Below are 21,735 nucleotides of genomic sequence, written 5' to 3'. Positions count from 1 at the left end.
GGCCCGCAGCTCATGCCCAGCCCGGCCTCGCCCGGCTCCCGGCCTCCCGCGCGTTCTTCGAGCTTGGTGGCTAAGCCCTGTCGGTCTTTCCATCTCAGTCTGTCCATCCCATCCTGCCCATCTTTCCTTTTTGTCCCCACTCTTCTCTCTGGGGCCCTTCCCATCCCTGTCCCTCTTCTAGCATTGGCTCTTTGAGCCTCTCTGGGGTTCTCTTCCCATCTCTCTATTTTTGTCTTATCTCTCTGTGCTCTCTTATCTCTCTCATGTCTCTGTCCATGTCTCTCTGGTTATCATCTTCTCTGCTTTTATTCCCATCTTTCTGACCCTTTCTGCCACTTTTTAGTTGTTTATTTCTGTCTGTCTCCGAGTGTCCGAAGTCCCAGGCCTGTCCCCACCAGTGCCTCTTCCTCATTGTTTTTAAAACATCTGTCCTTGGGCCTCCCATCTCTTTCCCCACTCCTTGTCTCTCTGGATCTTTCTGTCACCGAATCTCCATTTCTCTTCATCCACCCCACCCTGAGGGCCCCACATCTCCAGGCCTCATACCTCCCGCCCTCTCAAGGCTGTGAACCTGGCCACAGACCAGAGACTGGAAGGCTCCAGCCAGCTCTGGCCTGGCCAGCCCAGCCCCGCCCAGTGGGCAGGAGGCAGGTGGGGTGCGGAGGTGCAAGGCCTGGAACCCCCTTTCCAAGGAAACAAGACAAGTAGAAAAGGCCCCATAGGCACCCAGGCCCTGCTCCTGTGCTTCAGACAAGCTCTCCCATGCCCCTCCCCAATGAGGCCCGGGGCCTTGGGATCCGGTGGTCCCAATGAGGACACCTCATTAGAGCAGTTATTCAGCATGGCGCTGGCGACAGCAGATAAGCCTTATCATCTCATCTCCCCTCCCACAGACAGACAGAAAGTGCCCGAGCAAATGGTACCCTGGAGCTCCACTGGCGGCCTGCCCTGCTGGTTAAGGAAGGTCTGGATGGTGGGTGATCCTGCAGGATGCACACCCTGCATGTCACAGAGGACACACTTTTCCACAGTCCACAGAACAAGGTAGTGCTGGCCACAGAAACATGCATTTCAAAGATATAGTCATATATACAGTTACTCACAACCCAGACACGCAGACACAAACACCCACTGCAACACACATCAATTCATACATGGAGCTGTACATAGACATGCAGACACACTCGGATACATCTCCTCCTCCCCACCATCAGTTCAAAGATACAATGATATACAATGATACCTATGCTGTTAAAGACAGATGCACACACACACAGCCAAATGCATGTTCAAATACACAAACACAGGCCCCAACAGCCATTAATTAATAAACAGAATTATACATGGACATCCAGACACATGCAACATACCACACACACACCTACACATACACTAGTTCAAGGACACATGCAGATACCCAGGTACAAACTATTAAAGACACACACAGGCCAGGCGCAGTGGCTCATGCCTATAATCCCAGAAGTTTGGGAGGTTGAGGTGGGAGGATTGCTTGAGTCCGGGAGTTTGAGACCAGTCTGGGCAACATAGTGAGATCATGTTTCTACAAAAATAAAAATAAAAAAATTAGCCAGGCATGGTGGCACATGCCTGTGGTCCCAGATACTCAGGAGGCTGAGGTGGGAGAACGGCTTGAGCCTGGGAGGTTAAGGCTGCAGTGAGCGGTGATTGAACCACTGCACTTCAGTCTGGGTAACAGATCAAGACCAGGTCTCAAGAAACAAAACAAAACAACAACAACAAAAATACATACAGTTTAACACATGCCTAGATACAAGCACATACACAAACACACACTCCAAAACACGCCAATTCATAGACATGCCACACACTGCTACAGACACACAGGCAAACACTTGGAAATCCCCACCCCTCTTTACACGAGTCTCTGACATGATGACCCCACAGACACAGAGCCAAAGGGACACACAACCATTTCCACAGACACACTCTCTTGTGCCAGCTTCCAGGGTCATGCTCTGAAATAGCCACATTGTGACCTACTGCCCAATACACAAACTCTCAGGAACCCACAAGAAGAAATGGACATACTTATACATCCAGTTTTGCAGACACTCCTGTGTGCTCATAAGTGTGCACAGACACACCTGGGCACACAGGACATAAACTGTGAGCCACACGCATAGAACACACAAACAATGCAATAGTCACCACCAGATTTGGAGAAAGACCTATAGACAGCAGGTGTCACAAAGACCAGGGGACAGAAACACTCCTCTGGGGCACACCTGGGCACAGGAGCACAGATTTCCCAGTCCTTCCAAGCCCAAGCACTTTCTCTCCGGGCCTAAGGTCCCCAGGTCACTCTTTGATCTGCTGGGATGGGAATCAGGGGTCGGAGTGGGGGGACACTGACTGGCTGAATCCCTTAGTAAGAACTTTGGCAGCACAAGAACTGAACTCTGTTTGCCCACAAACCCAGGGGCCTTCTGGGGATGAGGACTCCCACACTCCCTTTCTCCCCTCCTCCTGCCCCCCACTTCTGTGAACAAGCCCTCTGCACCCTTCCTTGCTTCCCCCATTGTGAGAGTCTGCCCCAAGGAGATGGGCCAGGGGGACGCCAGACAGTGGACCTCTAAAGTGCTCAGGGTCCCCCAGAGTTAGGAACTGGAGTGGGGGTGGGACAGGGAGAGGGGCTGCCTCTGCACTTAGCTAAACCAGCCTGGCAGTGAGGGCGTCCAGAGTATGAGCCAGAGTGCCGAGTTGCATCTGATTGTGTGACCGTGTGTGTGCACATGTGTGTGTGCACACACCGTGTGTGTGCACAGCTGCGTGCACATGTGCAGGGATGTGTGCGTGTCCGTGTGAGCACTCCTGGAAGTGGGTTGAAGAGAGAGGAGCGGGCGTCTGTGTACCATTGTCAGTGAGTGCGTGTGCCCACAGCTCCTGAGGGTCCCCAGGGAGAGTCTCCGTAAAGACGTGTCCCAAGCTTTCTGAGCGAGCATCCCTGAGGTCAGGGGCGCGCGTGTGCGCTCCGGAGAGGGCGGGAGCGGCCTGGAGTGTGGATGCAGGGTGTGCACGCCCTGAGTGCCTAGCGGCCCTTGGCTGGCCAGGCGGCTGGACCTGGTAGGCCGGGTGCAGAGCCCCGGGCACCCTCCTGCCCCCTGCGGCGCTCCCGCCCCCGTCGCCACCCCCTGCCCCCCCGCAAAGTGATGTCGAAATAAAAAGCCGCGTTGCGGCCGGTGGGGGAAGAGAGAGGCAGCGTGAGCACAAGGAAGGTAGGAAGGCCAGCGCCGCCGCAGGGGCTCGGTGCTCAAGTCTGTCCGTTGCCTGCCGCCACCTCCATCCTAGCAGGGCCCCATCGCCCACCAGGCGGATAAAAGCAGTCCGCTGAACACCATGCGGCCGCTCGGCGTGCCGCCCAGGCTCTGCTGGTGAGCGCCGCCACCCCGCGCCCAGGTCCCGCGAGCCCGCCTGCCGCGCACCTCGCCCTGCTCCCAGCTCTGCTCCGGCCCCGTCCGCCCGGGGGCGCCGCCCACCGCGCCTCGCTCGGTGAGTTCCCTTCACTTCCATCCGCCCGGGCCGGGCCCTTTCCGCCCCCGGCCCGGCCCGGCCCGCCTGGCACCCGAATCTCTTGGTCCGTTTGCCCTGTGGCCCCTACCTTTGGGGCTCGCCTTGGCCCTGCCAGAGGCCGGAAACCCTGGTTATAGGGACTTCAACCAGAGGGAGTATTTGGTGACCTGGGCACAACAGGCCCGCCTCGGGCCTCCTGTCTTCCCATTTCTCCGAGCCACAGGCCACGAGACCCCGGCATTCCCAAAGCCTGGCAAAGCACCCCCGCCTCCTGGCCCCCGAACTCTGGGCCTTTGTCTCGGTCGCCCCCAACCCCCAGGCCGCGGCAGCGGATGCGTCCGAGCCGGGCCGCCGAGCGACGGCTGCACCTGCCGGCTGGTCCCGTGCGCCGGCTTTTCGCGGCTTAACCCGGCTCGCTCCTGTTTGCACCCCCGCGCGCTGCGCCCCGCAGACCTTTATCCTGTGTGACTGGGGTGCGTGTGGGGGAGAGCGCCGGGTCTGGAAGTCTCCCCCCACCCCAAGCCGGAGTCTGAATCCGTTTAGTGGGATTTCAATAAGAATGGGGCCGCCGCGGGCTCGAAGATCTGCCGCTGGTAGGCTTAGACGGCGTTCTGGATCTGTCTCAAAACCGGGCATTTAAAATTATTCGGTGGCAGCCAGGCTTGAACTCCGGGTTGCTCCAACTCCGAGGGGAAAGGCCCCGCGTTCAGGGCCCCCATGTGTGGCGGCCGCTTCTTTATCGGAAAACAAGGAAGGAAATTCGTTGTTTTGGAAAAAGCCTCCTCTCCCGAGGTTGGGAACATCTGGTGGTGAGCTCCAGGTCTACGCAGGCACCCCGTACTGGGATTCGTTTATGAGCAGGCAGGATTCGAGAACCAGGTAGGGCCCGTGCGGCAGCCGAGGCGTCTGGAGAGCGTTTCCCAGGCGGGTTGACAAATTGCAGACAAATTGTGTCTAACGAAACGGATTTACCAGTTGTCAGGCCGCCGGCCCCTGTCGCTCCGAGTAAACCCTCCGAGTAAACCGTGGCTGTTCGTGGAGGAGGGAGAAGCATGGCCCGATTGTCTCCGGGTCTCAGCAGGGTCCCGCGGGAAGCCTGCCAGGCTCGAAGGTAGGGGTCAGAAGCCAGAAGCGATATTGAATCTCGGAGGCGCCTGGGTCCAGGGTGCCGAGACACCTAGGACGTGGGGGCCACAGACTCTACGATTCCCAAAGACGCAGAACAGGAATGGGGTGGGAGAGCCTGCACTGAGGCCGAGGGAGGGAGCCTTCTGCTTTGAGGGTCTGGAATTGAACCCCAAAGAGCAGGAGGGGCCGTTATAGCCGTAGTCCCTCCTTGGGCACACCCCCCCCCCCCCAGGGATGGCTGCTGGCCTGAGATCTAATGCCTCAGCTTTAAGGGAACTTCTGAACCCATCTGCTAAGGCATCCCACTTCCTCCCCGTACCCCTCAAGGTTTATTGCCAATGTGGGACTGGGAGGCTGCTGGGTTGCGAATTAAATTTCTCTATGGAAGGTAATCCCATAGCAAATGGGTTTCCTTGACACCCCACCCACAGCCCCACACTGCGGGCCAATTAGCTGCCCATAAGGAAAAGGCGAGAAGAATTAGGTTACAAAGGGAGGGCAAACTTATGGTCCCAAAGGGGCCACCTCGGATGAGCTAAGTTTAAACAAAGGGCTCAGAGGAGAGGGGAGACCTGGGCAGCTCTGTGTCCCACCTGGGGCCAGCGGCTTAGTAGAGGCCTGAGAAGCACTCTAGAACCGGATACCAGATCTGCTACCTCCCCAGCTCCCAGGCAGAAGCACCCAGGTCAAATTGTGGCGATCACCGCTGTGAGTTCTCGGGCCACTTGAAAAGGGTCCTTCGAAAATTCTATTTCCAGACTGACCTTCTCCAGTCCTCGGAGAAATCTTGTTCCCAAGTAAGGAAAGTGACAGCTTCTTAATGTGATCAAAGGCAGCGCCAGCATTTCCAGCTATGCTCCCGAACAAACAAAATACTGAAAAAGGGAACGTGTCCCTCTGAAGGTGTTCTGGGGACCCCAAAGTTCCAGCCCATAAACTGGAGTAAATCTGCTCTCACCAGGCCTGTAACAGCGCCGCAAGACCCCAGCCGATTCTGGGGGCTGCGTTGCCCCTCCCCGGGAGTTTGTTTGGGGCCCGAGGTGGGAGGACCATGTCTTTGGCCTAGTGGGGAGGGGCCCGGTTGGTGTCCCTCGGTCTGCCTGACTCACACAGACATTGACGAGCGCGGGTCCCCCTTTACTGTCCATCTGGGCGCCCTGCTACCTGGCGCCGCATTTCTCTTTCCCAGGCGGGTTCGTTTCCGCCAGAGAATGCAGCAGTCCCGCATCCTACGCAGGACCTGCAACCGATGTGGAGGCTTCGGTCAAGCCGTCCCCTGCCTGCGTTGTCGAGGAAGGCAACCCCAAGGCCTGAAGGGACCTGGCAGAACTCCTCTTTCCTTTTTTTCCTCTACACCCGGATTGCGGGCAAGGAGGCTGGTTCAGGTCTCCCGAGGCCCCCGCTCAAGCACTCCTTAGCCGTCCTGCTAAGCCCCTCCGTGCGCCGATTTTCTGAGCTGCCGAGCGGGGTAATTAAATCCCCTCCCTCGCTCCGCTCTGTGCCAAGGCAGGCGGCAGTGCAGGGCTGACGTTTGGGCAGGGGACTCAGCCACACTGGCCACCTCCACTACCGCAGTGGCCGGGACCCTGCCGCGAAGGGGTTAGACGCGGAGCTCGCTGCGCTGAAACTGGGGATACACACAGAACGGGGGAGGGGGTAGTTTTTACCGCGCCGGTGGGAGAAAAAGGAGAATTACCTGCTTTCTCGAGGGCCGCGCGTAGCCACTTCCCTGAGAGCCGAGGCACCGATCGCGGCCGGGCGGGAAGCTTCCGCTCGGCCCTGGCGTTCACAGCCCAGCGGCCAGCTGCCGGTCTGCCTTCCGCGCTGGGTCCCAGGGTTCGCGCTCGAGCAGGGTAGCTTTGCCGGACACGGGGGATTATCCCTGGGGATGCGGTGTCTTTCAGAGGGTCTTGCTAGTCTCCGGAGACGCCAAATAGGCTCGAACTCCGCGGCGATCTCATTTTACGCATTGATGAAGAATCGTAAGCTAAAGGATGGGAAAAGTTGAGAGACAGACGGACGGAGAGACAGTGGGTCCCGGCGGGACCGCACGCGTTGAGGGGAGCACGAACTGGGAGACACGGAGACCGCTCACCTGCCCGGCCTGGCCGCGGAGGTCCGGCGCCAAGGGCCTTGCGCTCGGCCTCCCGCCCCCGGCGCGCCTTCCCGGGCTGGCGCCGGCCTCCGCTCCCGCGGAGTGGAGTTCCGAGCAGACTGGGCTCCGCGCGCTCCAGAGTGGAGGGGAGCGGGAGGCTCAGCAGGCGGCTCGGGCAGGCGGGTTCCCCAAGGGCACGAGACGCGCTGGTTCCCAGCCCAATGGAGCTCTGCGCCCCCCAGCCCCGCGCTTTACCTGCGCTGGGGCCTTGGACAGACAAACGGACGCCAGACGCCTAGGCAGGAGGAGGCCTCAGCCTGAGCCCGCGCCCCCTTGGCGCTGCCCTGAGCTGGCCTGGGAGGGGGTGACGGGGGCGCGCCCGCGGAGCTGGGCCCAGCCGGGCGCCCCCGGAGCTGAGGGGACCGAGGGCTTTCCTCCCTCCTCGGATTATTAAAAAGTTCATTTCCTGGCGAATCGGGTGACGTCAGGGGCTCGGCGTCGCGGTGGCGGGGCCGCCCGGCCGGAGAAGCCGCCTCCAGTTACCCAATTACCGACTGTCAATCCCGCCGCCCCTCCCCCACTCTCCCGGGGGTGGCCGGGACCCTAGCCCTCCTCCTGCCCCCGACCCACCCAGGGGCCCTCTGGACATCTACCCCAGGAGCCTCGGGACCAACAGGGAAGAGGGCTGGAGGACGCTGTTGAGTCCCCTCAGTACTCGGCACCTGTCTAGGTCCCCCCAAATGCCTTTGTCCTGGAACCCCTCCTCGGTCCGGGGGCCGCCTTCGAGCCTTCGTCTCCCCAGTCTGTACAATGGGAGGGAGCAAGACTTGTGCGCCCGGCCCACTCGACTCATAGAGCCGATCTCCGGGCTGGAAGTGAGTGGGAAGCAGTTTCAGGTGACTTAGAAGACTGAGACCTCAGACCACCTCTTCCCCCTCACCAGAGGCCACCTCGGGGACCCCCGGAGGAAAAAATGCCACCTCCTGCCCGGGGGCGTCTCCCTCCAGCTGGCGCTGGCGCCAGTCCGGGTCTCCATGGCCTCGCCCCAGGCAATTGGGCCCGTTGGCCTGCGAAGGCCACGCCTGGGGAGGGGATGCCCCCTCCCCCTCTCTGGAGCCACCGGCCCGGCCACCTCCACTGGGTCAAGCACAGCCCTGAGCGGCCGCGTGTCCGAGGCCCAGGTGCCCTCTAGAGCCCTGTAGTTCCTGCCCCTCTCTGCCCCTCCCGGCTCCCGCTGTTCCGCTGCTGTACTCCGAGCCCTCCCAACCCCCAGTCCACTCAGACACCGCCCGAGCTAGGGGAGGGAACGGTCTGGTTAGGTAACTGCGCTCGGACTGACCACGTTCAGCGGTGAAGGAGCGTGGCGGGGTTAGGGTCTCGGGGAGAGGCAATCCAGAGGGTGCGCGGCCTGGGCTCCTGGGGAGGGGGCAGTTGGTTAGTTACTGCTAGTTACGCCCAGAGCGTCGAGGGATCTCGGAGTGTTCGCAAGAGGGGCTGCAGGGATCGGGCCTTGGGGTGAGGGTCCCTTAGTGGTGAGGCGCGTTGGCAGCAGGGGCCTCCAGGAGCGCGCAGGGAGGGGATCCGCCGGCGGAGGGGGGGCTGGCCTGCGGGTCAGTCCAGGAGTCCAGCGGTTCGGGAATTGCGGGCGCAGCCAATGGGAGGCGGAGGCTGGGAGGCGCGCGGCGCTGATTGGCTGGCGTGGGCTTCTTAGGCGTGCGCGGCCCCCGCTTCATGTCTGTGCAGGAGTCGGCAGCTGGCGCCAGGGCGGCCGGAGGATGCCGAGGGGCCGGAGCCGGGAGGGCCCGAGGCCGAGGCGCAAGCTACCCCCTGCTCCTACCCTGTAAGCCCCGCCACCCTCTGGACGTGCTGTCCCTGGGCCCGTCGCCCCCGGGACTCCCGCCGGAGCTCCTTCACTCTGAGGCCGAGTCCCTACCCTCCCCACGGCTGCGTGTGTAAGTTTGGGGTTCGAGAGCCGGCTGGGGGCCTGGGGCGCTCCTAGCTTTGAGGGGACTCTAGGGGGACTTAGGGCGGCGTGACCAGGCTGCGGGCTGCTGCTTTGGTGTGCCTTGTTGAGCGGTCCTGATTGTGCCGCTTAGGACTGCACTCAGGGGGCTGCGTGTGCATGTTTTGGGGACTGAGGTCAGTATCTGGCGCCAAGAGTGGGTGTGTGGGTGTTGCTGGGATCAAGTGCCCCACTGGGTGCCCGGGTGCCTGTCTGCAACTTTTGAGTCTGTGTTCATGTGTTTGTCTACCGGGCGGGGGGGGGGCTCAGTGTGAGTGTCCGACTGAAGTGCTGCTCTGTGCTTTTGTTGGGGTCACTGGTGTCGGGACCCGTCCCCGGGTGTGACCCCATGTGCACGGGTGTGTGATTCTGCATCCGCGGGTCACCACGTGAGTGTGCGTGGCTGAACCCCCTCCCCCGCCTTCCTTTCGTTTTGAGCCTTGGGCTTTCCTCCCACCCGGGACTGGTGCTCTTTCTCATCGGAGCTGGGCTGGGGCTCCGCGGCGCGCGGGACACCTCGTGGTGGGACTTTGGGGGTGTCAGACGCTGGCGGCACGCCTCACGCCCCCTTCCTCGCGCAGGGCCGTTGCCTCCTCCACCCAGACCCCGAGCCGCCGCCGCCGGCCATGGAGGTGGCGCCGGAGCAGCCGCGCTGGATGGCGCACCCGGCGGTGCTGAATGCGCAGCACCCCGACTCGCACCACCCGGGCCTGGCGCACAACTACATGGAACCCGCGCAGCTGCTGCCTCCAGACGAGGTGGACGTCTTCTTCAATCACCTGGACTCGCAGGGCAACCCCTACTACGCCAACCCGGCTCACGCGCGGGCGCGCGTCTCCTACAGCCCCGCGCACGGTGAGCGCTGGGCCGGTGGTGATGGGAACCCAGGCGCCGCGCGCCAGGCTAGGGAGGGGAGGAGGGCCCGGCTACTTGCTTCCCGGATGTGGGATCCGCAGGAATCGAGCTGCTGAAAAATCGGGGCGGGAGAGGTGGGGGCAGCGGCCGATTGGGGAGGGTCTGGGACCCACAGGGTTTCTGCCCACTTCCAGCTGGCCCGTGAGGGTTCCCTGTAGGGCCCGTCCGGTGGGGTTCCTTCTATGCCACTTGTCCTTCAGCTCGGACTGACATTCCTGATTATTATCGGTGGGGGTTATGTTTCTGGTTTTTTTGGGAGGCGATGACTGCTGGTTCTGGGAGTCGTGATCTCATGTCTGTCAGGGGCGTCCCTACCTCTGCCTACCCTGATCTTTCTGCCCACCCTGACCCTCTCTCTCTCTGCCCGCAGCCCGCCTGACTGGAGGCCAGATGTGCCGCCCACACTTGTTGCACAGCCCGGGTTTGCCCTGGCTGGACGGGGGCAAAGCAGCCCTCTCTGCCGCTGCGGCCCACCACCACAACCCGTGGACCGTGAGCCCCTTCTCCAAGACGCCACTGCACCCCTCAGCTGCTGGAGGCCCTGGAGGCCCACTCTCTGTGTACCCAGGGGCTGGGGGTGGGAGCGGGGGAGGCAGCGGGAGCTCAGTGGCCTCCCTCACCCCCACAGCAGCCCACTCTGGCTCCCACCTTTTCGGCTTCCCACCCACGCCACCGAAAGAAGTGTCTCCTGACCCCAGTACCACGGGGGCTGCTTCTCCAGGCTCATCTTCCGCGGGGGGTAGCGCAGCCCGAGGAGAGGACAAGGACGGCGTCAAGTACCAGGTGTCACTGACGGAGAGCATGAAGATGGAAAGTGGCAGTCCCCTGCGCCCAGGCCTAGCCACTATGGGCACCCAGCCTGCTACACACCACCCCATCCCCACCTACCCCTCTTATGTGCCCGCGGCGGCCCACGACTACAGCAGCGGACTCTTCCACCCCGGGGGCTTCCTGGGGGGACCGGCCTCCAGCTTCACCCCTAAGCAGCGCAGCAAGGCGCGTTCCTGTTCAGGTAAAGGCAGGTGCTGGGGACTTTCGTGGAAGAGGAGAGCATTTGCGTTTTTGTGGTGGAGGGCTGTGACTTGGGAGAGGGGCAATGTCGGTTTCCCAGATCTGGGAATGGGTGATGTCCTCTCTAATAGTCCCCAGTAGATGTTTGAGACCCCTGGGTCGGGGAGAGGAGACTCTAAAACTTTTGCCATTTTCTTAAGTGTTTCCGGTGGACCCCCAAAGTTCAGTTCCTTGACCCAGGGTTGGTCACTGCTTGACCAGAACACAGAATGGGAATTCCCCCTTCCCCTTCCTGAATCCTAAGTGAAAATTCAAGCCACCTCAGGACTTAGCATGTGAAGCGAGGGAAGTGAGTCTGTATGTGCATGTGTTTGGGAGCATGCGTGCATGTGTGTACGTGTGTCTGTGTGCATGTTGTGTGTGCATGTTTCAGGCATTCCGGAGGTTCCAGACCCTTAAGGAATCTGGGTCTCCAACTCAATCAGTCTGATCTTGGAATTTTGATGGATCCCCCATCTCCTTGGGAAATTTCCCCCAAAGCAAAATCCCCAGGACCTGCTCCTGCTCCCTGCCCTGGCCAGGCCCTTCCCTCTCCCTCCCTGAGGGCTGGAGTGAGGGGATGAAGCTGCAGTGCGCCTGCCCCTTTTCCCGCAGCTGGCCAAACTGGGTTTGTCCAAGAATCTGGCCACAGAGCATAAACCCAGAAACTGGTGGCTAGTGTGGAGTTCCTGCTGTCCATGTCTCTTTACCTGGTCCTTTTGAGCCACAGAGCAGGAAGGTTTTTAAAACAGTTACTCCTGAGTGCAAGAACCACCTTCTTTTGCCAGTCTGTACTGCTCATTTAGTTTAAACTAAATCAAGAACAACTTCCTGGGGAACACGATGCCAGGCAGCGATCCTGCTCAACTTCGTCCCCAACCCCAGCCCCTGCTGGTCCCAGCCCCCGCTGAGCCCCGGCTCAGGATCCTAGTTCTGCTCAGGCCCGTCAGCTTGCGTTTTCTTGGTCCTTTTTCCCAAGTTTGTTTTGCATTTTATTTGAATTCCAGATGGCCTTTTAACTGGAAAAAAAAAATTACAAACAAAAAACCGAGACCACTTATCTAAAAAAGAAAGAGCTTATTATTTATTTTATTTTAAAGAACAACAACTTCGATCCATTTTTTCCAGGTCTCAGAAAAATTCTAGGGCTTCGGTGGAAGAGGAGAAAAGTTGGGGAGAAAGAGGGAAATGATTCTGGACTTAGAGCAGAAAGACAGGGTGGGGTGGACACAGTTGGGTAGAAAGGAGAGGGACAAAAGAGGAGAGGGAAAGAGGCGCGCCGGAGCGGGAAGGAGAGAGCCTCCTGGGCCCAGCCAGGTTGAGCTGGGTGACTCCTGCCACCGCCCTACCCTCGGCAAAGTTTGCAGTAAATAGCTCCTGGTTGCTCCAGAACGCCTGGGGCCCTGGGCCCCTCCTCCCCTCCTCCTTCGTTTCCATCCCTCCTCGGGAGGATTGGAAGCAGGGGATTTGGCCTTAAAGGACTCTGGACCTGGGCCCCATCCCATGTAGGAAACCCTCTGGGTCCCTCTTCCTGCCCAGGCTGTCGCAGCCAGGCCCAGGCCAACCGCGTGCCTGAGAGGCACCGGCACTGCTTGGCCGGTGCTCGCGTGCCCTGGGTTCCCTCCAGAGACCTTGCCGGTTAAGCAGGCCCTGTGTCTCTCCCTGTACCCCTGCAGAAGGCCGGGAGTGCGTCAACTGCGGGGCCACAGCCACCCCTCTCTGGCGGCGGGACGGCACCGGCCACTACCTGTGCAATGCCTGTGGCCTCTACCACAAAATGAACGGGCAGAACCGGCCACTCATCAAGCCCAAGCGAAGACTGGTAGGAGTGGGCACAGGTGGCTGGGAGGGGGCTTCTGGGCAGGAGCTGGCGGTTAATTAAGGAGAAAAAACTCCTTCAAATGCGGACACTTTGCCGCTTGAAATCCTCTTTTATCATGAAAAGCACTGGGATGTCAGTTGGGTCATCCCTCTTTCTGGCCAGATTCTTTTGGGCCAGATTTCCTCCTCGGGTATAGGGAGCCCACCGGGTACCCTCGCGCCACGCCACTGTGCTCCGGGATCCCCAAAGTTGAGTGTCCACGGACTGGACTCCTGTCCTCTGGCCTCTGCTTAGCTCTTTTTTAAAAATAGGGCCATGAAGTATTTTTCCTTGTGGCTCAGCCCTCCCCGACAGCCCCACTCACAAGCTCCTCGTGCTTATTTAAATAAAACACAAACTCACACCGGCCACTAAAAAAACCTGCCCTTTATTATTTTTCCATGGAGTCACCTATACTGTGTATTTTCATTTGAGTGATTTTAAAAAAATGCCCTTTCGGATCTCCTGCCGGAGTTTCCTATCCGGACATCTGCAGCCTGAAGATAAGGAAACTTCGTGTATCTGTTTCCGGACTCTGCGAGTTTTTAGAGTCTCCTCAGCTCAGTCCTGCCTCTTGCTGGGCTGTTTTGAAATTTCTAATACCCTCCACTCTGCAAATAATGCGTAAAATGCTAAGAATAATAAATATATTTTTTCAGGGCGAAGTGATTTATGAGGCTTAAATCGTTCCCTGCTTTGGGGGCCTTTTTTTTCCCCTGGAGCGAGGGCGGGGTGAGGCCCGGGTGGGGGTAGAGGTGGAGGACGCGGCGTTGGCCCCTGAGTCAGAATTCCAGCTTCAGGCTGCTTACTCACCCCTCCCTGCCCCCGCGGCTGCAGTCCCTCTGTCCCTTCTGTGACCAGGCTCGGGCCTGGGGCCGTTCCAGGCTCTGCAGGCCTCAGCCTCCAGCTCCCAACACTCGCCACCTGGTGCACTCCTGCCTGCGGTTCTCTGGGAAGTGTTGGGGGACCCCTTCTGTCACTGTGGGGTTGGCATTGGTGGAACTGGGAGAGGGGATCTGCTTTCTTGGGTAAAGCCTCCCTCTGGCTACTCTCTCCAGGGACTAGGCGCTCATTTCCAGACCCTGCCTCTGCCAGGCGTTTCCTGAGGGACTAGGACTCAGAGGGGCTGGGGGTGTTAAAGCTCTAAGGGTTGGGGTATGGGTGGCTGCATAGATGGGGATCAGCATTCGGGTCAGCTGAAGAGATGGAAAAGTTCTGTGTCTGCTCTGCCCACTGTGGTGGCCCCTGGCCACATGTGAATATTGATCACTTGAAATGTGGTTAGTGCAATTGAGGGAACTGGATTTTTAATTCTGTTAATTTGTAGTTAGATCTTATTTAAATGGCTCCCTGTGGCCAGCTGCTACGGTGTGAGACGGTGCAGCTCTGCACTCTGTAAACCTGTGCTGGCCTCAGCTACACTGGCTCACCCAGGATTATGGATTTTGAGCAGAGTTGTGCTAGAGGAGACACAGAATCAGCCCCAGATCCAGGGGCTCGAGGGGGACCAAGCCAGCTCAGCCTCAGGATGCCTGTGCTACTAGAGAGGCCCTTCTCAGGGCCTCAGTTTCCCCATTTATGGAGTTAGAATGCAGGGTAGTTGGGGGAGGTAGCTAATGCTGCCCTCTAGCTCTTGCAATCCCATTGATTCTAACATCAGGCTTCTGAGAGTTCTTTATTCCAAAGTTCTGTGAGTCTTGACTTATTTCATTCTCAAATTCTGAAATTCCATGGTTCTGAGATGCTTTGATTCCCCTGTGAGATTTAGCCCTCCTTGACTGAGTTGGGGGGACTGGGGCTGGAGCGAGGGTCAGGGAGGGAGGTCGAGGTGGGCGTGGGAGCCCAGCCTGCTGACGCTGCCTTGCCCTCCCAGTCGGCTGCCAGAAGAGCCGGCACCTGTTGTGCAAATTGTCAGACGACAACCACCACCTTATGGCGCCGAAACGCCAACGGGGACCCTGTCTGCAACGCCTGTGGCCTCTACTACAAGCTGCACAATGTGAGTGTGCCCCGCCCCGGCCGCCCCACCCCTCCCCGGGGACCTCTGCGCTTTGTGCTGCCAGGCAAGAGGCCCCAGCCACAATATCCAGCTTGGCTTGGCTTGGGAAGCCGCTGCCCTGAGCGAGCGCCAGAAGGGCTTCCCGTAAGAGGGGGCGCCTTGCCTCTGTTCAGGAGATGGAGCTGGCTAGGACAGGGTCTCGGGGGGTAAGGAAGTGGTTTTTCTACTTAAAAAAGGTCAGGGTGGAGGGGAGGACTTCAGTTGGCTGGGCAGTGCTGGTATGCAGTGGGCAGAGCCAGGGAGGGTGTGGATCAACCCCATACACCAGAACCTGCCCTTCCTGGAATTGTAGCCATCTAGTGATGGGACTGTGAAGGTCAGGCACAATTCCTGGCTTCCTGGGACCCTCAGCTTGACCTGCCTCTGGTCCACGCTGTGGCAGGGGTGGGACATGTTGCTGGAGGAAAGAATTGGCCCTCTGAAAGCTGGTGGTTGCCTCTAGGTTAACAGGCCACTGACCATGAAGAAGGAAGGGATCCAGACTCGGAACCGGAAGATGTCCAACAAGTCCAAGAAGAGCAAGAAAGGGGCGGAGTGCTTTGAGGAGCTGTCAAAGTGCATGCAGGAGAAGTCATCCCCCTTCAGTGCAGCTGCCCTGGCTGGACACATGGCACCTGTGGGCCACCTCCCGCCCTTCAGCCACTCCGGACACATCCTGCCCACTCCGACGCCCATACACCCCTCCTCGAGCCTCTCCTTCGGCCACCCCCACCCATCCAGCATGGTGACCGCTATGGGCTAGAGAACAGATGGACGTCGAGGACTGGGCACTCCCAGGATGAGTGGACCAAACCCTTAGCTGCCCAGCATTTCCCGAAGACCGACACCACTCCTGCCAGCCTGGCTCGGTCCAGCACCCCTTCTCCTGGAGGGTGCCCAGCAGCCTGCCAGCAGTTACTGTGAATGTTCCCCACCGCTGAGAGACTGCCTCTGCACCCGGCCGCTGCCCAGGTGGGGTTTCCTGCATGGACAGTTGTTTGGAGAACAACAAGGACAACTTTATGGAGAGAAAAGGAGGGGACGGGACAGACGAAGGCAACCATTTTTAGAAGGAAAAAGGATTAGGCAAAAATAATTTATTTTGCTCTTGTTTCTAACAAGGACTTGGAGACTTGGTGGTCTGAGCTGTCCCAAGTCCTCCGGTTCTTCCTCGGGACTTGGCGGGTCCACTTGCCAGTGCTCTGGGGGGCAGATTTGTGGGGACCTCAGCCTGTACCCCCTTCTCCTCTGGCTTCCCTCTCAGAAACAGCCGAACTCCAGGCTGGGCTGAGCCAAAGCCAGAAGGGCCACGGGCCCGGGAGGGTGAGCTGGTGCCTGCTTTGACGGGCCAGGCCCTGGAGGGCAGAGACAATCACGGGCGGTCCTGCACAGATTCCCAGGCCAGGGCTGGGTCACAGGAAGGAAACAACATTTTCTTGAAAGGGGAAACGTCTCCCAGATCGCTCCCTTGGCTTTGAGGCTGAAGCTGGTGTAACTGTGTCCCCTTAGCGCAAGCCACAGCCCGTCTTGTTTGTCAGGTGGACCCTGTAAATACATCCTTTTTCTGCTAACCCTTCAACCCCCTCCCCTCCTACTCTGAGACAAAAGAAAAAATATTTAAAAAAAAAGCATAAGCTTAACTCGCTGATGAGTTAATTGTTTTATTTTTAAACTCTTTTTGGGTCCAGTCGATTGTACATAGCCACAGAAGCCCTGCTATGAAAGGAGTAAACCCTACACACAAGGTTGGAGATTTGCAATTGTTTTTGGAAAAGAGCTGGGATTCCACAGCCCTAGTATGAAAGCTGGGAATGGGGAGGGGCCTTTACTGCCCTTGGTTTCCGGGGGCTGGTTGGCATTTGCTGGCCTGGCAGGGGGTGAAGGCAGGAGTCGGGGGTATGTCAGGACCAGGACCCAGGGAGAGGCTGTGTCCCTGCTGGGGTCCCAGGTCCAGCTTTGCTGTGGCTGTCTGGATCCTTCCCAAGGTACAGCTATATATAAATGTGTCCCGAGCTTAGATTCTGTATGCGGTGATGGCGGGGTGTGATGGCCTGCGAGGGGCCCCTGGCCCAGGAGGAGGATTGTGCTGATGTAGTGACCAAGTGCAATATGGATGGGCAGTCGCTGCGGGGAGCACCAAGGCCAGAAGTAACTTATTCTGTACTAGTGTCCGCATAAGAAAAAGAATCGGCAGTATTTTCTGTTTTTATGTTTTATTTGGCTTGTTTTATTTTGGATTAGTGAACTAAGTTATTGTTAATTATGTACAACATTTATATATTGTCTGTAAAAAATGTATGCTATCCTCTTATTCCTTTAAAGCGAGTACTGTTAAGAATAATAAAATACTTTTTGTGAATGCCCCTGGCCTGTCTTGTGGGCTCCCAGGGTGCCGAGTCCCGGGTGTGAATTTGGGCAGCCAGATTGCATTGCTCTTGTCGGTGGGGTGGCTGCGACGGGAAGGCCCCTGGAATCCAGGATGGGGCCCTGTTGGGCCTGGGTCTGATTTTGCCACTGACGTCCTGATGCTCCTCCCCTGAATTGCTCCCATCTGGATTTCCTGTCACTGCACCAGGGGTCCTAGTGAATGGGAGGATACTGGGGAGGCGCAGGGAGGCTGTGGTTTCTCCAGCCTGTGGTCCACCCCTGAGGGCTCAACGAGGCTCCTACAAACCCCATCTCCATTTGCTTCCTTCCAGGTGCTGAGCTTCCTCTCAGCTCTGGTTTCTGAGATATTTGGTCATCAATATTCCTGTTCATTGACTGACTTGACCAGCAGTGTCTGTGATCACTGATGTCATTGATTGCTGTCATCTTTGATCAGTGATGTTGGTCATCAATGATAGGCACCAGGACTGATATTCCAGATCAATGACATGTCTGATCATGAGAGCCTGCCATCAGAGACAACTGATGACTAACAACTGATCACCAATATTTCATCAATGCCTCTGCTCAACCATGAGTTTGATCACTGACACCCACAAAATGTGATCACGAATGTCTCCAGTGACTGTCTTTGCTCACCAGTAGTATGCCTGATCATAGTATCTCTTCTCACCAATGTGTTGATCGTCAATGTGCTTTGTCACTAATGTTCTAGGCCATCAATAAGTATGACCACCAATGTAATTGATCAGTGTTTTTTTCTAGTGATGGATCAATCACTCACATGTGATCTCCAGTATCTCTGATCACACTGTTTCTTATCACCAGTGTTTCTTTAACAATGTCCTTAGTCAGTTGTTTCTGATCACCATTATTTCTAACCAGTGATGTGCCTGACAACCAATGTCCCTGATCATAGGATCCTCTCCCCATCAAATTTCCTATCAATGTAGTCACTAGTGTTTCTGGTTCCCAATACCCCTGAATGCTCAACACTGATCATCAAGATCTCTTATCACCAATGTCTCTGATGCCCAACATCAGTGATTGCTGAATCTTCTTCAAAGTCTCTGCTGACCAATGCCCCCATTTTCCAAAGTCCCTTATACCTCTGATCACTAACCTCCCTGATCATCAATATCCCTGGTCATCAGAATACCCAGTCACCAATGTCTCTGATCACCAAATTCTCTAATCATTGATGCCTCTGCTCACCAGTGCCCTTGATCCCTAATGGTCTGCATTTGGTTCTCTTCACCAAGATCTCTGGACCCCATGTCTCCAGTCATTGAATCTGGTCACTAATATCTCGTGTATCTTTGGCCACCAACGACATGGACACCCAATGCTTTCCCCGCTAATGCTCCCAGTTACTCACAGCCGAAGCCACCCATGGCCCTGATCAATGATTGATGACATATTTGATCAACGATAATTCTGGTTACCAAGACCCCTGAACACTGGCTCCTGATGGCCAGTGTGTTACACACCCCTCCCTGACCAGGTTGTGTTTGACAGACATCTTCTCTGGCTGACTCCACCATCCCTAATGACAAGTCACTCTGATTGTACATCCCTGGTCAGCCATGGCTTCTCTTCACCTTAGTTGTCATCATCTTTGACCAACAGGATCTTTATTCACCAGGGGCCCTGAGGACAGGTATTTCTGATTGCCACCATCCTTGTTTCTTGACAGCCCTGCTGTGCACCTGGTTCAGGAGATTTTCCTTTAATTTTTTCCAATACCAGGCTGCTGACACCTTCCTCTCTTAGAGCTGGGTGGGCCAAAGCACCGGAACGGTCAGCACCTTGTCCCAGCTGCTGCAGTCCATCAGGATAGACTCTGACCTCCAGACTCTGCCCTGGTGTGCCACCAGTACCCCCTCCTGTCTTTCCCTGTGAAGTTGGCACTGAGTACAGACAGGAGCCAGCCCGGGGTTTGGCAGGGTAGGCACGTGCTTCCTTCCTACCTGATGCAGAGTGGCCCTGGGCCCCCCTGGCCTCCACCCCCTACAACTCCAGGGCAGGAGGCCTCCTCTCTTCTTGCCAGCTGTTGCCACAGTGAGGGCAGGGTTGGTTCTCTCTCCTATGCCCCTAGATCGTGACAGCAGGATTGTGTGTTTCTGCGATGGGGTGTTCACGTGTGCACATCCTGTTGAACATCTCCTGTATGCCACGCACGGTTGTAGGCATGGGGCTACAGCAGGGAATAAAACAAACAAGAATCTGTCCTCAAGGAGCTTACATTCCAGGCATGAAGCATAAATAATAACTCTACTTGGCCTCTGGCGAACCATCCTACTTGCTTGGCCCAGAGTCCATCCAGAGCCCAGAGCCAGCCCTGGACTCCAGAGTTTAGAGTTGAGAACCTGCAGCCTAGATCCCCAAACCAGGAACGATAGCTCTAGGCCCCAGAACTCAGGAACCAGAGCCCAGAACATACAGCCCAGAGCTTGGACCCTTCAACCCAGAATCGGCAGCTTGGGGCTGAGAGCTCAGAACTTACAAAGACCTCTAAGACCGGGACCCAGAGCCCAGACCTCAGAATTGAGTTCTCAGAACACAAAGCCCAGAACCTGGGGCCCCGAATGTGGAAACCCAAATCTACAACCTAGAGCTTGGAGCTCAGAACCCATAACTTGGCATTAAGGACATGCAGCTTTGGGCCTAGAATCTAGGTCCCAGAACCTAGAACCCCATATCCGAACCTAGAACTTGGCTCAGGACTCAAAGGCCAGAATCCAGACCCATAATCCAGAACAGCCATCAAAAGAGGCCTCCTTGTTTCTCTGTTGCGCCCCCGGCTTATTTCCTTCCTTCTGTCAACCAGCATTTTGGAGCACACAGTGCCAGGCGCTCTCATGAGTGCTGGGAGGTGGCCAGCTGGCAGAAACAAGCGGAGAGGATCCCCTCGTCCCGTGACGTCAGCTGCAAGAGAGCAGGGGCTGTGTCTGGTCACTCTTGTGTCCCCGATGCCCCCAGTGGCTGGTGTTAGGCTCTCCCCAGTCATCTGTAGACTAGATCCATTCACTTTCCCATAAATGTTCATCAGCCTTGTTTGTTCTTGGTGTTGGGTGGGGGGAATAACACACACAGAGACTCTTGCTACTATGACGAGCTCTCTCTACTCACTACCAGGAAACTCTTGGAAAGCACGAGCTGTTTCTTTTTTCTTTCTTCCTTTTTGGAGACAGGGTCTCACTCTGTCACCCAGGCTGGAGCACAGAGGTGCTATCGTAGCTCACTGCAGCCTCAAATTTCTGGGCTCAAGCCATCCTCCCACACAGCTAAGACTATAGGTATGTACCACCAGGCCCAGTTAATTTAAAAAAGAATTTTTTTTTTTGGTAGAGACAGGATCTTGCTACATTGCCCCAGCTAGTCTCGAACTCCTGGGCTCAAGTGAACCGCCTGCCTTGGCCTCCTAAAGTGCTGGGATTACAGGCGTGAGCCACCGCATCTGAATTGCAGGGGCTGTTTCTCACAAGGAGGCAGCAGCCAGAGCTGGGGGAGGCTGGGGGGTGGTGTTGAGTAGAGATGGGGGTGAGAGCCTCAGATTCAAGTCCCAGCAAGTCACTTTAGAGCAAAGAACCGAGGCTCAGGGGCTACAGTTTACAGCTTCTCTTCCCTCCTTCATAAAACAATTCACTTCTAACAGTGACTCCTGCCTCCTCAAGTCACTGTGTATGGTAAACAGTTTGAATTTTGTGGCCACAAAGTGCCCAGGTATGGCCAGACACGCAGGCCAGGAGCTGCAAGTGACTGTCTTGAGTGGGTCAGGGTGGCCTTGATGATTCCCCAGGGCCTGGTGCCAGGGTGGCCGGGTGGGTCGGCCTTCTTCCCTCTGTTTGCACCCCGGTGGGGCTGGTGGGCCATGGACTTAGCTCGACTTGCCCGGCCCCTTCCTCCCTGCCTTACACAGGGACACTTCCAGGCCTGGCTTTGATGCCCATTTGTAGGAAGAAACCAAGTGCCCTTTGTAACTCTTAGGGAGCAGTACTGTTCTTCCCACAGCACCTCCTGCCCCCCTGGTGACCCAGTGCTAGGATGGGGAAGGGCCCTCAGGGCCACAGAAATGGACACTGCCCTTGGGGAATGCCTGCCATCCGTTTGACACAGGGACAGAATCACCTGAGCAGCGGGAAAGATGAGGGGCAGCAGGGGAGGAGGTGGGTAGATCCTAAATGAGTTATCATACAGGACGGTTCGATCAAAACTCTGCTGGGTTTTTTTAAAGGCAAAATGGCAAATGATTCCAAACTTTATCTGGAAAAACTAACAAGATCAGCAGAAGAAGTAAAAAATTAGGAAAAATAAACTGAGGGTGTGTGTGTGTGGGGGGGTGTGTGTGTGGGGGAAAAGCTTTCTGATATTAAACAAGATTCTATTATCACGATCGTTCAAACCTTGTGGTTCCGCTATAAGAATAAACAGATCAATGGCACAGATTCAGTAAACCTGCAACAGACCCTATTGTTTACAAGATAATGGGTGATAAAGGAGGCATCCTGAATCAATGCAAAAGTGGAGGGTTACCCAATCCAGTGGTGTTGGAACAACTAGCTGGTTAGCATCTCACTTGGTGAATACTGACTGTTCTGTCCAGACAGCAGGCAAGTGTGTTTGGGCAGCGTGAGGCTTTACAAAGTTTGAATGAGTTGCAGATGATTTCAAATTAGGAGATTCACATAACACACTGTGGAAGG

General features: G+C 56.9%; 1 protein-coding gene across 4 annotated transcripts; it reads left to right on the top strand.

The window, feature by feature from the left end:
* The first annotated feature begins 2,914 nt into the window (after positions 1-2,914).
* Positions 2,915-17,005, top strand: GATA2 (GATA binding protein 2). Of its 4 annotated transcripts, XM_025377520.1 has the most exons (7): positions 2,915-3,531; positions 4,213-4,431; positions 9,359-9,632; positions 10,063-10,704; positions 12,419-12,564; positions 14,477-14,602; positions 15,105-17,005. In XM_025377520.1, exons 3-7 carry the CDS (start codon positions 9,404-9,406, stop codon positions 15,402-15,404), a joined length of 1,443 nt encoding a protein of 480 aa, XP_025233305.1. In that variant the 5' UTR covers positions 2,915-3,531; positions 4,213-4,431; positions 9,359-9,403; the 3' UTR covers positions 15,405-17,005. The 4 variants fall into 4 exon arrangements, with proteins under 4 accessions (XP_025233305.1, XP_025233304.1, XP_025233306.1 ...); XM_025377519.1 differs by lacking the exon at positions 4,213-4,431; XM_025377521.1 differs by lacking the exons at positions 2,915-3,531; positions 4,213-4,431 and adding an exon at positions 8,508-8,727 and having other exon boundaries at positions 14,519-14,602.
* Positions 17,006-21,735: the final 4,730 nt, after the last annotated feature.

Source organism: Theropithecus gelada, chromosome 2, assembly GCF_003255815.1.
Source record: "Theropithecus gelada isolate Dixy chromosome 2, Tgel_1.0, whole genome shotgun sequence".
Lineage (NCBI taxonomy): Eukaryota > Metazoa > Chordata > Mammalia > Primates > Cercopithecidae > Theropithecus > Theropithecus gelada.
The sequence above is the reverse complement of the archived record's forward strand: the minus strand, read 5'-3'. Positions and strand labels throughout refer to the sequence as shown.